The 18276-nt window shown below is 48.3% G+C and overlaps 4 protein-coding genes across 5 annotated transcripts; 2 read left to right on the forward strand and 2 right to left on the reverse strand.

Annotated features, from left to right (window-relative positions):
* Positions 1-2513: 2513 nt before the first annotated feature.
* LOC119549366 (proteasome subunit alpha type-5) lies at positions 2514-3554 on the forward strand. Its single transcript, XM_037857393.1, has 3 exons — positions 2514-2616; positions 2678-2816; positions 2875-3554. Exons 2-3 carry the CDS (start codon positions 2684-2686, stop codon positions 3474-3476), a joined length of 735 nt encoding a protein of 244 aa, XP_037713321.1. The 5' UTR covers positions 2514-2616; positions 2678-2683; the 3' UTR covers positions 3477-3554.
* A 784-nt stretch (positions 3555-4338) lies between these two features.
* LOC119549365 lies at positions 4339-9427 on the reverse strand. The gene is made up of 3 exons (XM_037857391.1): positions 9269-9427; positions 8933-9096; positions 4339-8870 (listed from the first exon to the last, which is right to left on the reverse strand). The coding sequence occupies exons 1-3, from the start codon at positions 9324-9326 to the stop codon at positions 4464-4466; spliced, it is 4629 nt and encodes a 1542-aa protein (XP_037713319.1). The 5' UTR covers positions 9327-9427; the 3' UTR covers positions 4339-4463.
* Positions 9428-10386: 959 nt separating this feature from the next.
* LOC119549917 (uridine-cytidine kinase-like 1) lies at positions 10387-16166 on the forward strand. 2 transcript variants are annotated; one of them, XM_037858239.1, is made up of 8 exons: positions 10527-10675; positions 11583-12050; positions 14157-14458; positions 14516-14622; positions 14686-14993; positions 15051-15237; positions 15295-15888; positions 15949-16166. In XM_037858239.1, exons 2-8 carry the CDS (start codon positions 11836-11838, stop codon positions 16063-16065), a joined length of 1830 nt encoding a protein of 609 aa, XP_037714167.1. In that variant the 5' UTR covers positions 10527-10675; positions 11583-11835; the 3' UTR covers positions 16066-16166. The 2 variants fall into 2 exon arrangements, with proteins under 2 accessions (XP_037714168.1, XP_037714167.1); XM_037858240.1 differs by lacking the exon at positions 11583-12050 and having other exon boundaries at positions 10387-10675; positions 15949-16090.
* On the reverse strand, positions 16153-17988 carry LOC119549918 (threonylcarbamoyladenosine tRNA methylthiotransferase). Its single transcript, XM_037858242.1, has 2 exons — positions 16920-17988; positions 16153-16859 (listed from the first exon to the last, which is right to left on the reverse strand). Exons 1-2 carry the CDS (start codon positions 17946-17948, stop codon positions 16191-16193), a joined length of 1698 nt encoding a protein of 565 aa, XP_037714170.1. The 5' UTR covers positions 17949-17988; the 3' UTR covers positions 16153-16190.
* Positions 17989-18276: the final 288 nt, after the last annotated feature.

Raw genomic sequence — 18276 nt, forward strand, 5'->3', positions numbered from 1 at the left:
GCTATTAACTTCAACACTCGTTGCAAACCCCGCAGGCCGAAACCCAATAGCCAAAACATAATCCCAGTGTGGTAAGGGGCGGAGACAATAAGAAGGTTAAACTAAGCACAATGCGTTTAGATATTCGATATACATATTTTACAAATGCGTATTTCGTATCGGCTTATAGAGCTTAATGGGGTCATCTGAAGTGAGTGGGACCACAAAAGATCTGCATACGTACACCGAAAAAGGCAACTCCCCTGATCTTTGGAGTCTTCCAGCTGAATTTATTCTAGGGTCTTTGAATGTAGCATAGTTTTTCAGATGACCAAAATATTGAAGTATGTCAGAGGTTCAATTTAACTTAAGAAATACGAGTAATAGCTAGTGATTAGATTAATTGAGCGCATTTAGACACTCATTAAATATAATAATATACCTACAATGAACTCAGAATAACAAGAGCTTTCTTAAAGCCACAGTCTCAATACTAACTATGAACCTTGAAAAAAAAGAGGAATACTTTCATTTCTAAACATCACTTTGTTTTGAAAAAAATTGAGGGCACTTTCGTCTTAATTTCAAGAACGTTTGATAGAACGTTGAGATACAGAGAATTTGTTGAATCTTTAAAAAAATTACTCTATAAGTATATTATTAGTGATCATTAGAGAGGGAGGTATCCTAACGAAAAAAAGTCTTTGAGCTTTTGCTATATAGTCATATAATTATTATTATACTTAGTATTAATTTATGTATTGATTGGAGATAATCTTTAGGCATGTTTTACAATTACATAGAACACTATATCGCATCGTTTCTTCCAGTGCTGCAACACTTTTTTGGCATCATTGGACTAGCATTGGGTCATTGGGTTTTTGGACTTTATGGACGAGGCGAGGAGATACATGATAGGCTGGTCCGAAACGAAACCGAAACCCCTGACACACGGCTGCCACAACTGGCAATTTGGTGGCTCCCTGGCGGATCGTGATTGCCGCCTGCGGGAGCCCACGGCGTGACTGGATACATAGATGTGGCTATATGTCTGCATATATGCATGGTGGATATGCCATCATGTATCTCTTGGATGCATGTGAGCCGTATTCGCGAGTGCGCATTATGTGATGTATGACTGACTAGCTGCCTGGTTGCCTGGAATTTTGTGCAATCAGTGGCAGTCATTAAATTGAAAACATACTTAGCTTCGAGTCGGCTATTTTAAAATCCATCGTGTGGCAATACCAACAATTCGACTAAACACAGCGACTAAAACAAAAGCCAGGTACGATTTTCTTTGATTTTTTGCAAATCCCCAGCTTAAGCCCAAAAAAAGAAAAAAGCGACATACGCGGAAGACAGGCCATAGCATTTACATACATGCCCATTCTATTTCATAATCAAATTTAGGCTCCGATTTTTTGGGCCGCTAATTGCCCATTGTCCAGTTTTCCCCCATTTTCCACCCCGCAGCTTTTGGCCCACTTGGCTATTGCAATTCTTCGGAGTGATTAACGGCTCTTTCTGTCTGATTAACGTGTCCGCAGTGTCCCTCTTGCTCGCAGCCACCTCTCTCTTTCCCGCGCACTGCATTTGGTCATCGACCTTCATTTGCTTTCGAAGCGGTGTCTTCGCCTCTTCGCTCTTCTCGCCACTCCCAAATCTTCAGAAATCTTCGCGTCTTGCAGAGCGCGCTTTCGCTTTATCTTCAAAAGAAGGGTAACATGTAACGGCAACCTTGACCTAATCGCTATTCCATTTCCATTCAATCATTGTTTCTCTTGTTATCTCGACGGCTAGGTCGGGGATTTCCTGACCGTTGGAGACTGTGCGTGTGGGGTATGATTAGATTTTAAATGGCCATAATTGCACAGTCGCGCAAGCCGCCAATGTGAAAGTAAATCTCCCAATTCGATTGTTATGCAACCGCTTCCTTTAACCCAATTACACTGGCGATATAGCAATGATATTTAATAGCTCATAAAAGGCCCCTTTATTGGAGACTTAAGTCTAAGTTAAATATAATTAAAATCGCGTTAAAACACTTAACAATGTAGTTAGTGGCGTAAAACAAGTACTAAAAGTAAGCCGCCAATTGCTCGAATATCGGTAAATAAACCGGGTCCTTGAAGTAGTCCAAATGGTGGACTGGTTGTTTGACTTATATAACCATTTAAAGGCTTAATGGCAATCATGTCAATTTGGACTTTAAAGCGGGAAGTGCAAGAAACTTGATTGAAAGCTAAAAACAAAGCCAAGTACCTAAAAATAGATCAAAAAGGGGTAAGGCCATCATTAATTTCATTTAATTTTATTAATATTAGTATTTCCATTAATATTTTCTGAAAATTTGTTCATTTTATTGATGTTTTGTATACCAAATTTATTTTAAAATTTAAATAAAGTGAAAAGTAACAGCAAGAGGGTTGCCAGATCAGCTGGTTTAGCTTGCGCTTAAAAGGCGCTGCCAACTTAAGCTTAGTAGAATGGCGTTAGTTATTAGTAGCTTTTGTCGAAAACAATGTGGCAGCCCTACTTATCGATAAGCCTAGGGATGGCACTTTATCCGCAAGTCATTTCAGCGTCAAGTCATCCGGCATTTGTTTGCGATTTTTTAAAGGAAATTAAGGAAAAGTAAGCGCTATCTAGAGTTTTATTTCAAAACAGACTTGTATAGTACCGCACCAAATTACAGCCCAGCATGTTTCTCACCCGATCCGAGTACGACAGAGGCGTGAACACCTTCTCGCCGGAGGGCCGCCTCTTCCAGGTGGAGTATGCCATTGAGGCCATCAAATTGGGCTCCACTGCGATTGGAATCTGCACGCCAGAGGGTGAGTTGAGGGACTGGCCAACTAGTGAACATTGTAAAGGTGTGTAATCCCCTTCCAGGCGTCGTCCTGGCCGTGGAGAAGCGCATCACATCGCCGCTGATGGTCTCCAGCACGGTGGAGAAGATCGTGGAGGTGGACAAGCACATTGGATGCGCCACCTCCGGCCTGATGGCCGATGCCAGGACCCTGATCGAGCGGGCCCGCGTGGAGTGCCAGAACCACTGGTTCGTCTACAACGAGCGCATGTCCATCGAGTCCTGCGCCCAGGCCGTCTCCACCCTGGCCATCCAGTTCGGCGACAGTGGCGACAGCGATGGCGCCTCCGCCATGAGCCGACCCTTCGGTGTGGCCATCCTGTTCGCCGGCATCGAGGCTGGCAAGCCGCAGCTCTGGCACATGGATCCCTCCGGCACCTTTGTGCGCCACGAGGCCAAGGCCATTGGATCGGGCAGCGAGGGCGCCCAGCAGAACCTGCAGGACAACTTCACCAACCAGATGACCCTCAACGAAGCCATCGACCTCTCGCTGAACACCCTCAAGCAGGTCATGGAGGAGAAGCTGAACTCCACCAATGTGGAGGTCATGACCATGACCAAGGAGAAGGAGTTCTACATGTTCACCAAGCAGGAGGTGGAGCAGCACATCGCCAACATTGCGTAAGCGTCTGCGGATTTTAATTGGTTTAACTTCAAATGTAATGTGAATAAATGGATTCTAAATCGATCTGATAGAGGGTAATACTGGTCTTTCCCTGGCGAAACTTGTTGCTTCTAAATAGAACTAAGTTAAAAATTAATTAACAGAAAGCTACATTTTGATTATGTACCATATAAAATTATAAATCAGATTTTTCAAAGTTATATTGTAATTATCAACGCGATTTTAAAGCATCCATTTCCATCGTTCTGTTAGAGCTTTGTTTTCTATAGTTTAATTGCTGGCTTAAATAAAATCTGTAATGGCTTAGAAAAGTTACAAAATTTAGTGGTACATGAGATAGGTTCCAACCAAAAGACATCCTTTTCATTATATACAGTTGACTTTATTCGTATGCATGTATATTTCGTGTAATTGTGTATATGTATATATATTTTATTATTCGCTACAACATTTGTGGCTCCATTGGCGTCGCTGGAAACCGCTACAATAATATCTCGTTTCGCACAATATATGTATAGTACATGCAATCTAGACACAAACAGTTGAGCAAATCAAACAGCTCGGATTAACTTGGTTAATCGCGTACAAAGGCAAATCATAAAGAACTCACTTCGTTCGATGCACAGACTTTCAAAGTTTTCTTCTCGTTTTGCCATATAATTCTATGTTTTGTTTGCGTGAGTACATGTGTAAAACATTTTGCCTAGAACCGAAATACAATGCAAATAAGGCAGATTAACATTTACATCTAAGTGGGATTGGGTGTTTCGAATCGAAGGGATTGCAGGTAATGCGTGTGTGTATCATGCGTTTATGTTGCTGGTGAACAGACAGGGAAGACGATCAAAATGAACAAGTTGTATACCTATATCGTACGAGAATATCGCTATATATAATATATATATCTCTATATGCATGTGTATAAATACATAAGTAAACGGGGGCTAATCCCCGCGAGCATTCACAATAGTTTTCATCACTCATCATCTAGGTCTGATGGTGTTCGCTGCCACTGGGACTGCTGTTGGTGTTGTTGTTGGTGTTATTGTTGTTGTTGTTGCCGGTGGTGGCGTTGGTGTTGGTATTGGTATTGGTGTTGGAGGCGCCACCACTGCTGCTGGGCGTCCGCATCATGAGACGGGACAAGCTGGTGTCGCTGAGCGAGTAGATCTCGGGCTCAAAAACGGGCGGACACTTCATGTTGGGGTAGTCCGGCGTGGCCGCCTTGGACTCCACAGATCCCGAGCTGGACACCTTCGGGGTGGCCGCACCCTCCGACATCGTCGCCTCCGCCGGCTCCTCCTCCCTCTGCCTGCTGGCCATGACCGGGGGCGGAGGAGCCGGAGGCAGCGGCGGCTGCAGACCCTCCGACGAGCACAAGTTAGTGGTCGAGGTGGTCATAATGCCGGGACCCCGGTAACTCCGATAGCCGGCCTGATTGTGCGTGGGCAAGGTGATCTGGCTAAAGATCTCTTGATCGCAGTCCGGATCCGCGCTGCTCGGCGGCGTAACTATCTGCTGCTGCTGCTGGTGATGATGGTGACCGAACAGCGTGCGATGCAGCAAGGGGGAGCCCAGGAAACGGTTCTCCTTGGAGGGCTTCGCCGGCGTCCCTCCCGAAATGGAGAGCTTCGAGAAGATTGGAATCGGCGCCGAGTTCTTGCGATGCGCATCGTACTTGGTACCCACAATCTTGTCGCGCAAGTCCTGATTGTACGTCTGGCTCTTCTTGATGCTGCTGCCGCTGCCGATGATGGCCATCCCGTTGCCTCCGGCTCCATCCAAAGCGTGATTCGATTTGGATTTCTTGTTGAGCGGCAGCGTCATGGTCATCGCGTGACCCGGGGCACAGCCACTGCCCGAGGAGCCGGTCGAGTGCTTCGAGAACGGAAACCGCCGATCGCTGCTCGACTTGCCCTTGGACTTTTTCTGATCCGTCGAGGATCCGGAACTCTTGTGCAGGAAACTGGAGAGCTGTAGCTGCTGGGAGCGCAGGAATTGCTTGGTCTTGCTGTGTTGCGGCTGCGACTGCTGATGTTGCTGCTGCATATGCTGCGGGATGTGCTGTTGATGGTGATGATGATGGTGCTCCTGCCGGCTGCTGGAACTGGTGCTCGGCTCATCCCCGCATATCAACTCGTAGCCAAAGTCGCGCAGCTTCTGACCCTCCTTGGTCCTGGTCCTCTTGATACTCTCGTCGTCCGGCTTGAAGCTAATCTCGTAGTCAGGTGTCTTGGGCAGACTAACGCTCTGGATCTTGGGCAGCTTCTCCAGCGGCTTGGCCACGCTGCTGCTTATGGTGCTCTGCTGACTGGCCGTGGATTCCGTGCGTGCATGCTTGTGTTTCTCCACACCCAAGTGCACCCGATTGTTGTACATCTCCTGGGCCTCCTCCTCCTGCTTGCGCAGCATCAGATCCTTGAGTGTCACAAAGCCCTGGGTATTGTGGCCATGATCCAGGGTATTGCCCACACTCATCTTGGGCAGAAGGGTTTTCGAGGTGTGGAAATCGAATTCCACCAAATTCGGATTTGAGGCGTGCAGAAAGTTAAAGGGCGCCTTCTTCAAGCTCGACTTGCTGCTGGGACTCTGACTTTGGCTCTGACTGGGACTCTCATCGGAGCTCTGGTGCTGCAGCGATGTCGGCGTTGCCGTGGGCGTGGGCGTGGGCGCCGGAGAGGCGGGCGGACCCAGAATCGAAGCGGAGAAAGATACGGCCGACTCTGTTCCACTGACCACCGAACTTCTGCTGGAGCTGCGTGACAGCTTGGGCGCCACCATGGGCGGAATCTGTGTGGGCGGCATGGCCGGATCATGGTAGCCCGGGGTATTGGCGCCAATCTGAATGCCAAAACTTCCGCCGGGCACCTTCCGGTAACTGCGATACTGCTCCGTGGGCACAGGAATGTCGCTCGACGGCTTCGCTGCACTGCTCTTGAATGTGTTCGTAAACTTGCGGATCGAGTCCAGGTAGCCGCGCTCGTGCTTAATGGGAGCAGACGAAGGAGGTGTTCCGCCAGATAAAACCATTGACATGGACATCGCCTCCTTGTTGCCCTGCGGCGAGGGAGTACTCAGGTTCTGGGTCACCAGGGCATCGTTTTCCTCCCCGGAGCTGTCGTTCTCGGAGTACAGATCCTTGGCATCGCCTCCGCCTTTGGATCCCGAGCTAGGTGGCACCTTGAGCGAGGCCTGGCGCAAGAAGTCCACCCACTGGTTGAGTGCGTTCAGCGACTCGGCCGCAAAGTAGAAGCTCTTGGCCGTGTGGTAAACCTTGAAGGCATGCGGCTTGGAGTGCACCTCCTTGGCCAGCGAAACCGTGAAGCCGGGCAAGAAGATCACCAAGCTGGCGCTGGTGCTCTGCTTACTGCGAAATCCGTACAGAATGGTGTCCAGCATAACAAAATAGATCTTTGCCCAGTAGGTCACACCGCGATGATTCTTCTTGCGCCTGTACAGGTGACCCTGGATGTCGCCAGTGGGCAGCAGCTTGAGGTTCGTATTCCGCCGCTTGGCCATCAAGCTGTGCTTCTTCTTCAGGGTCAGAGTGCGCGATTTGCTGGGCGTGTGCAGCTCACTAATCTCCGAAGTATCGGCTGGCGGCAGCACGGGAACGGAAATACTAGTGACACTAGAAGCTGGCTGCATGCTGGCGGGTTTCGGCGGAGGTGGAGGCACCGCCGGTGGCGTCATTTCCTTCTGCTTGCGGGGCCGCGGTGGCGGAGCCGGCGGTGTGACAAGCAGAAACTCCTTTCTTGGCTCAATCGCTGGCGGCGTATCAGACTCCTCTCCTGAATTGTCGTAGGCCGGAGTACTGTGACTCTTGTCCAATCGGCCCCTTCGACCCTGCTGCAGGAGAGGCATATTAATGGCCTCCGCCAGGGGCAAGTCCTGACCACTTGTGGCCAAATTGATCGCCTCCAGCAGTTCCTCGGCTTTTTCCGTTTTGCAGTTGCGCAGTGTTTCCAAGGCGTCCTCGTCGCCCTCATCCGCAAACGGAATCGGCTCGAAGGTCTCCAGTATGGTGTTCTCAACGTTGCATGTGAACTTCTCGTTCTTCATCACGTAGTCCTCCTTGGCGTCGAATCGAACTACTTTGCTGACTCCCGGCTTGTAGCGATCAACGAGGAATTCGCGCTGCGAGTCCTCCGTCAGCTGCTTTAGCTTTCTCACCTCATGAAACATCCGCTTGGCCTTGTCCGTGGAGGTGTCGCCCGCAATGCCGATACAAGTGGTGGGCCTCGGCGTAAGCTCCAACCCATAGCCGAAGGATTGCGACTTGTCGCGAATGCTGGGCGAGCTGGAGTCGCGGGCGGCAGGCGAGCCCCCGCCTGGCTTCCTTTCGTGCCACGACGGAACCACCAGTTCCGAATGCTTCAGACTCAGAAACTCGTCGCCACAAATGGTGTTTCTCCGCTGGAGCAAAGCGCGTGGCTTTGGATAGTACAAACGAATCTCGCGAGCAGTTAGCTTGGGATCCGTGGGCGTGGGAATATCACTGCAGCTGGAATCAGAGTCGGAGGCAGAGGACACTGGATTGGCCTTGGGCAGCACCTCTCTCTTCTCGCTGCTCAGGGACTTAATTGGATTCGGCGGCACACTTCCCATGGCGCCTGTTGCCGATGGATCCGTGTCCAGGGTTAAGAAGGCCGTCCGGGGACTCGGCATCTGCTCCGCCCAGCGAGTGGCCATGTTCCTCTTCTTGCTGGGCAACCGGTACGGCTGCATGTAGATCTGGCCAAACATCTTGGTGTGCTTCGGTCGCTTCTTCACCGTGAGCACCACATCGGGCAGCGCCTCCCTCAGGTGCTCCAGCACCGTGCGGTGCTGCCAGCCCACCACAGTCTGGTAGTTGATCTGCACAATCTCATCGCCGTCCTCGATCTTTCCGGAATTGTGGGCCGGTGAGTTGTACTTGATGTCCGTGACGCGGTGGATGCCATTGTAGCTGGACTCTATGTTGAAGCCCAACTCGGATTCGCGCTTCTTTAGGGTGACAAGGTTGAGGGAGGCGGGCTGCAGCACCATGGGGTCGGATATGTCCTGGATGACGAAATTGGCCAGATTCTCCAGCCGCTCCGCCGACACTCGAATCGCCGGCACCGGCTGCAGGGCAAAGCGGTCCCGGTGCGCAATGGTGGCCAGCTCCAGGCCGCATTTGAGCACATTGCCGCAGTACTCGCGGTACATCTCCTGTTTGCGGAAAGGCGTTCGCTCCAGACTGCCCACCAGAGGTTTCAGGGTGGCTATCGTCCGCGTTATGTCGTGCAGTATCCGGGTATCGATCTTGGTGCTCTCGGCATGGTTCCTGGCCAGCTCGCGATGCAGATTCCCCGCTGCGGTGGCCACATGCAGGGCCATGAACTGCAGATTGTCGTTCTTCAGGTGATAATGCTGGAATATAAGGGTGAGGCATGAGATCGTAATGGGGCTACTATTTGGCATGGGGGACTCACAAAGTTCCTCAGGTTCTCCACCGCCTCCAGTACGATCTCCTGATGGCCAATGCGCAGCATGCCCAGATTCTCCAGCTCATAGGGACGTATGTTGAGCAGGGCCCGTCCACCGATCTCCTGCTTGGAGAACTCGTACAAATACCCCTTCATAGACTCGTCCAGACCTGCAAAAGTCGGGGTATCGTAATCACAAGCCTGGTGAAATCCCGAACAAAGCGGAAATTCTAGTTGCGCTATCTGCAGTTGGTGCTGCGTTGTTGTTGCTGCCTTTTGGGGCAGTGGCTGCGAGATGCACTTTTTTCTCTCAGCTGCGTTTCCCTTGACCTCGAACATTACCTTTGATCCAGTCGGTGACCTGGTCGGGCGTCCACTCGGCGATGTTGATGTAGGCCATCGCGCTGCTGCTCCTGATGATCCGCGCTGGACCGCACCTACGGCATATTATCAATCCTAGCTGAGAAAAAGTTGATATTGTTGCTTTAAATTTCTAGAGGTGGAGGAAGTTCGATGGAAGTCGACGCACCGATGTTTTTAAGATTTTCCATGGTGACTATCGATGTTTTTGTCACATCACGAACGTGATACCTCTTCACACAGAGGGGGTTTCCATATTTCGCTTCAGCGAATTTATCTTCCATAAGAAATGCACATGCTAGAAGGAGACGGAAAAAGTCGTTTCAACACTCTTCAGCGGAAAATGGGTTTTAGGTAGTTACGAGTTTCGGTATTTTCTGTATATGGTGTTTCGGGGTTTTTTTGAAAAGAAAATCTATTTTGATTGGTGCAGGACCAGGAGCATTCGGATGGCTCGGAACCGAGAAATTAATCTCTTGAAAATAAATATTGCTATGCTCTTTTTTAAGAAAATGACTTACCTTCAGCTTATGTCCTTCTTAGCAAGACCTGAGACCTATTGCACCAAAACATTATTTATCTGAAGAAAAAGCCATTTCAAAGCTTTTGCGGTGAATATAAATATTTTTAATTTGGCTCATTCTTTTGTTGCATTATTGCATTTTGTTTGATTTCTTGAAACTTTTTGTGCATAAAAAATATAAGAACAGCAGAAATAATATTTTATTGATCTAATTAGTCTATAGAAGTTTAACAATGCCGCTTCATCTTTTATTTAAAACATTATATAATAAATAAAAAAATAAAATAAAGAAATCACTGCCGGAGATGATAGAACAATTATTTCAAATGTTTTAACAGACGATTTTTTAAAAAGGCGCCCAATTTTAAGGCATTCACGTTGAAATGACTTGACATTCAGCGCGATATCGATAAGTCAAGGAAACTGCGTTTCGCAACACTGGCCCGGCCCCTATCGAACAGCTGAGCGCCTTGCGAATCGAAATGAATTGGCCCCAAAACAAACGAATAAATGCCTCAATGACAGCATCAAATGGAGATAAACAACCAATTAGCGCTTCTCTGCTCCAATGCTAGTCCCCCAGCCGACAATTAGGCGCTTATTAAGCTTTGCAATCGGAGAAAAGTATTCCCACATACATATATGTGTATGCGAACGCGCACGTTTTTCAACGCAATGCTTTTAGAACCGAATCAGTCACTTGCTGGGAGAGGGAGAGGCACGACGAAGTAAATCACCGCGTGTTTTTTTCTAATCGCTGCAACTGGCTGCTGCTACTGCAATCCTAATTCGCTGGCCGAAATGTCTGTGACGCAGACGAAGCAAATCAAGTTCTACAACCCATCGAGTTCCGCCAGCTCCGACAGGTAACGAACGAGTTTTTAATGCCGCATTAATTCACGCACGGCCGAAAGTAATGTGTGAAAATCCGAAAAAAAAAGTCATTAGAATGTGATATACACATATGTATGTATGTACGTATGTACGTGCAGAGGCATGTGCTCCAAGCCATTCATCATATGTGCGTACATATGTATGTATGTATGTAAGTTGTGGGGCCTAAACACGCAGTATAAATAAATGCTGGGAAAATGGCATAGGGCCTGCGTTCGCGAATACCAACGCTCATACATACGCACAACATGTGATAAATTCAATTTCGATATAGTCGCCGGTTGCATCGGATCGGGGGAGGGAGCGAGAAAGATAGACAGGCGAGCGAGCGAGATAGCGAACTGAACCCCCTGCGAGAACAGTTACAAGCTAGAGATGGGCGCGTGAGCGAGTTTTCGTCGACGGCCCACTATTCAATGAACATTAATTATAACATAAGACATTTCTCAGAATCGTAACATTTTGCTAACTTTATTTTATGAAATGTCCTAAGATTTACTATACGAATAACGTGCTTTTTAATTTGGCATTTTCGTTCATAATATCTACGGAAACTTAAATTTCTATTGTGAAAAGACGACTTAAAAAAAGTCTTTTTTATACTCCTCGAAAGTAAAATGAATTAATTTAGTCAAGTTCCGCATGCATTTTAAAAATCATCTCTGAGCCGTTCGTGTCACGCCCAAACTCGCCTCACGCGCCCACCTCTAACTGAAGGCAGGCGACAACAACAAAGCGGAGACGACGCCGGCAGAGGCTACGGCAGCGCAGCTTTTTAACCTTAGCTGCCTTAACACTTTTTTTGCCATTCAATCGTCAAACGCCGCTCACCTCACACTTACACCTTTCCACCTCCGCCGCTTATTTTGTTTTTATTAGTTATCGAATGAGTGTTGGCCGCAACGCAAAAGGTGAACCGCTGCGAAGGAAATAAAAGCTCTAAATCACATGTGATCCATCCACGCCGCCGGCGATTCGCGTGAGCGTTAGTGAGGGAGTGACCTGACCCATTTTGGCCATCGCCTCGCCCGCCGGTTCTCGCTGTGTTCTTGGTTCTTCGTTCCCCGTTCCCACGCCCACGCCGCCCGACAGCGAGAGATCCCACCGAAATCACTGCCAGACCGGGCCAAAAATGAGCAGCATCACGTTTTTGTGCAGCAAGTCGGCCCACAACAACAACAACAACAGCAATAGCAGCAGCAGCGATGTGCCAAAAGCGACCTCAGCCTTTGCAGCCGCATCCGCCGGTTTACTAACCATCGCCACCCACCAGCAGCTGCAGCCACAACCACCACACCATCAGCAGTCAAAGGTTAAGGCTATAGCAGCCAAAACCAATGGTCACATGTAATTCATTGCATTTTCCTCATTTTAAACGTAAAAAACCAATCGAAATCTCATTAAATATGTGCATACATTCATTTGTGCATGACTTGTATGTGTGTATGTGTGTTTGTGTGTGTATTTGAGTGCCCTTTGTTGTTTTTGTTGTCTCATTTACCGCCATTCTAATTGTTTTGGTGCTGCGCTTGTTTGTCCAGTACTCTCGTTTCGCCCCGTCTCTGTCTGTCGTTTCCAGTGTTTAATTAACGCCAGCGCTTTTGTGTTTAACATTGTTTATCGAGTCTGCGGTGCGGCAAATAACAACAAATGACGAAAAGACGATAGCGTCAGCAAGTGCGCTCTCGATTCTCCAACATGGCTGCGATCCGCACACACAGAAGCCACGTCTATCGGTTTTCGCCTGTTTGGGAGCTCTCCGCTCCCTTTCGCTCCTTTCCCCACACATCCTGCATCCGCTCTCACCTGGCATCCTGCTGTCGTCCCTCTCCCACCCGCCTTGGGGAGCCGTAACCTGTTGGTTGCCTTTTTCGGAGCGGGAAGAAGGCAGCACAGCTCACGTGGCAACTGCTGCGCTCTCCTCCTTTCCTCTCCCCTCTCTCCTTGCGCTGCAGAAACTATAAATATGCTGAGGAATCTCGCCTCTGGCGTCACCAGATTATTGGCCCTACACAGAGAGAAAATCCTGCTTGCATACAAATGTTGTTTACAATAACAAAACATTCCATTGCAAAAAAAATGTCTCAGCAAGAACCAACTCCTTAAAGTAGCGCAAGTTAATAACACTAAATTTTTAAAATGGTATGTTGGCATTTTTTAATCTTTAATAAATTCAGGGTCTTAAAACAGGTTAAAAGCCTGCCGATGACCCCTAAGCTTTTACACATTTTTGATTTGATTATACAACAGTTTTTATTCAATTTGCATTTTTTCTACCTTTATAATCATATATTATTAAATCCTCAGTAATCACGTGTCGCGTCCATTTTTTTTTTCCTGTGTGCTATCTTTTTGGGCACAGTAATCGAAGAGCAGAAGATACAGAGAAAGGTAGAGAGAGAAAGAGAGTGCAACGAACGCGCCTACGCAGCATCCAAAAGATGGACTGACCGTCTAGCAAGGCTTTGTCTGCCTCCCTGTGTACCCATATTTTACTTGTGCTGCTTCCCAGAAATGTATACTGAGTGTTTTTGCATGTAGTTGGCACAAAGAGTAGTCTGCATTATTTTAATGACCAGAAACGGCCGGAAAGTCTTTTCGGTTCTCCCGAATCGTTGGGTCACGTCATCATTTTCCAGTGCACATGGCGGAAACCCCCAACCAAAATATTGCTGTATGCATATGGAAATGATATGGCACATTATTGAAAGTGGGGTGTGTCAGTCATCTGAAACCAAATTTTATTCATTTCTGATTTTAATATTTTGCATACCTGTTTTTGACCTTGAGAGAAAAGCGGATAAGTAACTCATCTAAAAACCACTTGACATTTTTGTTAACTTTTTTAACCATACAAAATAAACATCACCCTAATGCCCGTATAGTATTTCATATAAATTTGCCATATAAAATCACTGGATCTTCATGCAATACTTTCTCCAGATTAAAATACCATAAAATTACTACATTATCTGTCCTCATTCCGCGTTATAAAAGAATTAACCTTTTTATATTAGCTATGTTATCTTCCATCACCGTCAATTAAGGTCTTAAGTAACTCTTCTATTTATAGAACATATTGAACAGTAGATTAATTTGGCGTAGGCGATATGTCTGGTCCCATGCGCTTGTGTGTGGGAGTAAATAAGTGTAGATAGAGGGGGGCTTTTAAAGTAGAGTAGGTCAGTGAGTATACTGCATCCTTGAACTCTCTGCTTTCAGCTTGCACTCCCATACCTACCCTTTAGCGATTTCACTAACGAACAGTAATCTATAGTATGTACCTATAAAAATAGTTACAATTATTGTGAATTTAATCGGTGGTGATAAAGACGTTATCGTGACTAATCACTGATTTCCACATATTTTAGTCGTACTTAAACGTCATCGTTGTATGGTGGGAGTGTAGAATTGGTAAACGGCAACTAATCTGTGTATACATACTACTTGCAGCGATGAACGTTCGGATGCCACTGAGCCCCTCTACGTGGATCCATATGCCGACCAGAGCAATGGCCTTCCCGGGGAGCTCAACTGCTGCCCGGCCTCGCCCACTACAGTGCCTGCAAAAGCGTCGCTGGAGTCCCCGCTGAAACGTTCCGGAAGGAGGCAGCGAACCACATCTATTGGCAACCAGACCACCACAGCGAATCCGTCCGAATGCATCATACGCGCCAACAATCGCACGATCTACACGGCCGGACGTCCGCCGTGGTACAATTGTGCCGGGCAGCAGGTTGAGCCCTTTGTCATAGGTGAAAATCTCGACTACAAAAGTCTTTCCAGTCCCTAAAATCGTTTATATCCCATAGGAATCTGCGGAGGAAGTGCCTCTGGCAAGACCACAGTGGCTGAGAAAATCATCGAGAGCCTGGACGTTCCCTGGGTGACGCTCTTATCCATGGACTGCTTCTACAAGGTGAGGGAATATTTGACCTAATTAAAATGGAACCTTAAGTAATGGTCCTATTTTGTCCTGTAGATCCTGAATGAGAAGCAGCATGAACAGGCCTTGATCAACGAATACAACTTTGATCACCCGGATGCCTTTGACATCGAACTGCTGCTGGATGTGCTTACCAAACTGAAGGAAGGCCGCAAGGTGGAGGTTCCTGTATACAATTTTGTGACACATGGTCGGGAGAGCCAAACGAAAACCATGTACGGAGCCAATGTGATCATCTTCGAGGGCATCCTTACCTTCCACAGTCCTGAGGTACTTAAGCTGCTGGATATGAAGATCTTTGTGGACACAGATCCGGATATTCGCCTGGCCAGGCGGTTAAAAAGGTGTGTGATGGTTCCGTACTTTCCCAACTTAACTATAACATATACTTTAAATTCCAGGGACATCTCACAGCGCGGTCGCGACCTAAAGGGCGTGCTGAAGCAATACCTGAATATGGTGAAGCCCTCGTATTGCAACTACATAGCTCCAACAATGGCTCATGCGGACATCATTGTGCCTCGTGGAGGCGAGAACAAGGTGGCCATCCATCTCATCGTCCAGCACGTTCATACACAACTCCAGCTGGTGAGGATTATAAGTGGCTGGCTGTAAACCTAGTTAATCTCTCCCTCCGTATTCCAGCGTGGATTCAAGCTGCGCGAAACGCTGGCCAACTCCTACAAGGACCAGCCTATGCCCCATTCTCTGCACCTGCTGCATCCCACGCCCCAAATTAAGGGGCTGCACACGTTCATCCGCTGCCGAAATACGTCCCGCGATGAGTTCATCTTCTACTCGAAGCGCCTCATTCGGCTAGTCATCGAGTATGCCCTTAGCCTGTTTCCTTTTAAGAAAACCACCGTAGAGACGCCTCAGGGTGTTCTTTATGAAGGCAAACGCATGGAATCGCGCAAAATCTGCGGCGTCTCCATTCTCCGCGCTGGTGAAACTATGGAGCAGGCCGTGTGCGATGTGTGCAAGGACATTCGCATAGGAAAAATCCTTATCCAGACCAATCTGAAGACCGGCGAGCCGGAGCTTTACTACCTGAGGCTGCCCAAAGACATAAAAGACTACAAGGTTATACTAATGGACGCCACCGTGGCCACCGGAGCGGCGGCGATGATGGCGATTCGGGTGCTGCTGGATCACGACGTGCCCGAGGACAACATCATCCTGGCCTCGCTGCTTATGGCCGAGATCGGTGTGCACTCCATTGCCTATGCCTTTCCTAAGGTAAGATTGGAATCCCCTTCTCAAGGCATAACATAACCCTGATATTCCTAATTTTTGCAGGTGAAAATTGTTACTTCCGCTCTTGATCCGGAGATTAATAGTAAGTTTTATGTTATACCCGGCATTGGAAACTTTGGCGATCGCTACTTTGGCACGGAGCCCTCCGATGAGTACTGAGGAGATCCGTACCAAGCCGCATCCACACCACTATGAAACCATCATGTTTCTAATGTATCCTAGGTTAAGTTCAAAGCGTTACTTAAATTATGAATTCGGAACGAAAGTTTGTTTTATTGAAGTAGCTAAAGGAACCGTATGAGCAGCTGAATCAGGAAAGCCAGACCTCCCACTACTAGGGCAATGCCCATATAACGCTGGATCAGCTGTTCCCGGCTCCTGGTTTGGACGTGGAGCTCTGGTACCTCCTGCTTTTTTGCACATCTCGTCCAGTCCCGTTCATCGTCCAAAATCTCTCCTACCATGCTGAACTTGCTGACGCTGGTGATTCGCACATGGACACGAGTGCCCAAAAGATTTTCCCGCATAGGTAGCAGTACCTGCTCGTAGCTCTTGTTGTGGCCCACATAGTGGAGCTTGTCGTGGGAAACTTCTGTGACCAGAACAGTGTATATTTCACCCACTCTTTCCGCATATGGTTCATAGCTGTAGAAGAGATCTGTGAGTCGTTTGGTTCGCTTCTTTACCAGGTTGGCGGGTATGCGCTCCATTTTAGCAGCTGGCGTGCCCGGACGCGGGAAGAACTGATTGATGAACAGGCTGGGAAACCGGTACTTGGCGCACAGCGTCATCGTCTCCTCGAAATCCGCCTCGGTCTCGGTGGGGAATCCACAGATGATGTCAGTGGCAATGGTGACGCCGGGTACACGCTCTCTCAGGAAATCCACGACATGCTCGAACTCTTGCCGACAGTACTCTCGTTTCATCTCTCCCAGCACGGAGTCGCTGCCACTCTATAACAAAAAATCTTTGATTAGGCAATTAAAACTGTAGACGTGTAACTGGATCCTAACCTGCACGGGAACATGCAAAAAGGAGTAGACTCGAGGGTGCTGCAGCACCTTAGCCACCTCCTCGAGGTGCTCCAAGATATAGGGTGGATTGGTCATGCCCACACGCAGCATGCAGTGCTCGGGAATCACTTCCACCAGCTGCCAGAGCAACTCCGGCAGAGAGCTTCCTATATCCCGACCATAGGCTCCAGTATCCTCGGACGTTAGCCAGATCTCACAGCATCCCTCGGCGAAGGATTGACGGGCGCGCTCCACAACCTCCTCTGGCGGGTAGCTGGCTAGATCGCCGCGGGCATGCTTGGTCTTGCAGTAGGTGCACTGATTCAGGCATCCAGAGTTGATGGATATGATCTCGATCAGCGGATTCTTGCGCACCTTGGGCAGCGAGAGAGCAGCTCCAGCCACCCGGCGACCGTGAACCTTTTTCTTGTTTTGCAGCAGCTGGACGCTGTGGCCCTTAAGGGTCTCCTCAACGACCTCCACCACCCGATCGATCTGCTGGACACCGATGATGGAAAGACCGTTTAAGTATTCAGATTTGGGAGCTCCCTGGGGGACGCAACCGGCGACCACGACGTGCTTGCCATTCCGCATGCCTGACTCGATCTCGTTGCGAAACGTGTCCTCCGAGGGATTCTTCACCGTGCAGCTATTGAGCAGCCACAGATCCGCCTCCTCCTTGCCGCTCAACCTGTATCCGTAGGCAGCCAGCTGTCCTGCCATGTACTCCGAGTCGGAGTTGTTGTGGGCGCAGCCCCATGTCTTCACAAAGACCTTCTGCGTGCCGGGTATCACACTCTCGTGGATCGTGGGCTTGGCCTTCTCCTCCTCCTCGGTTTCTGGCCGGACTTGGATGCGTTTCTTGGCGCGCACTGTCACACTCTTTTTGTTTTCGTAGCGCTCCCGTGGTTTTACATCGTCGGCGGATATCAGATCCTCGATGTCGTCCACGTCGTTGCCCGGCAGATCCTGTCCAAGGTGGTACATGGTTGAGTCGAATCCTTTGGAGTCGCCGATTCCAAGAAACATGTGCACCACCCCCAGCTGTTTACATTCGTGCTTCCTCTTCTTTAGTTCAATAGTGTTGCAAAGTGCGCGAGGGTGGGCTATTTGATAGATGAAATCGATAACAAGTTCGGTTGCGTCTATCAAGACACCCTACAGTAGGGGTGCTCAACGCTTGGCTCATTTATTTTATAATTGCTTGTCAACAAGACTTTCATTAATGCATGCGTCGAAATCTGTTTTTTTTTTAATTAATGCTAGTACGTGCAATTCAATAAGATATATTTAAGTATTGTTTCCCTACCGTTTTAGTATTTGGCTACTTCTTTGAAATAAAATATAGGCCGTTACA

The sequence above is a fragment of the Drosophila subpulchrella genome, chromosome 2R (genome assembly GCF_014743375.2).
Source record: "Drosophila subpulchrella strain 33 F10 #4 breed RU33 chromosome 2R, RU_Dsub_v1.1 Primary Assembly, whole genome shotgun sequence".
NCBI lineage: Eukaryota > Metazoa > Arthropoda > Insecta > Diptera > Drosophilidae > Drosophila > Drosophila subpulchrella.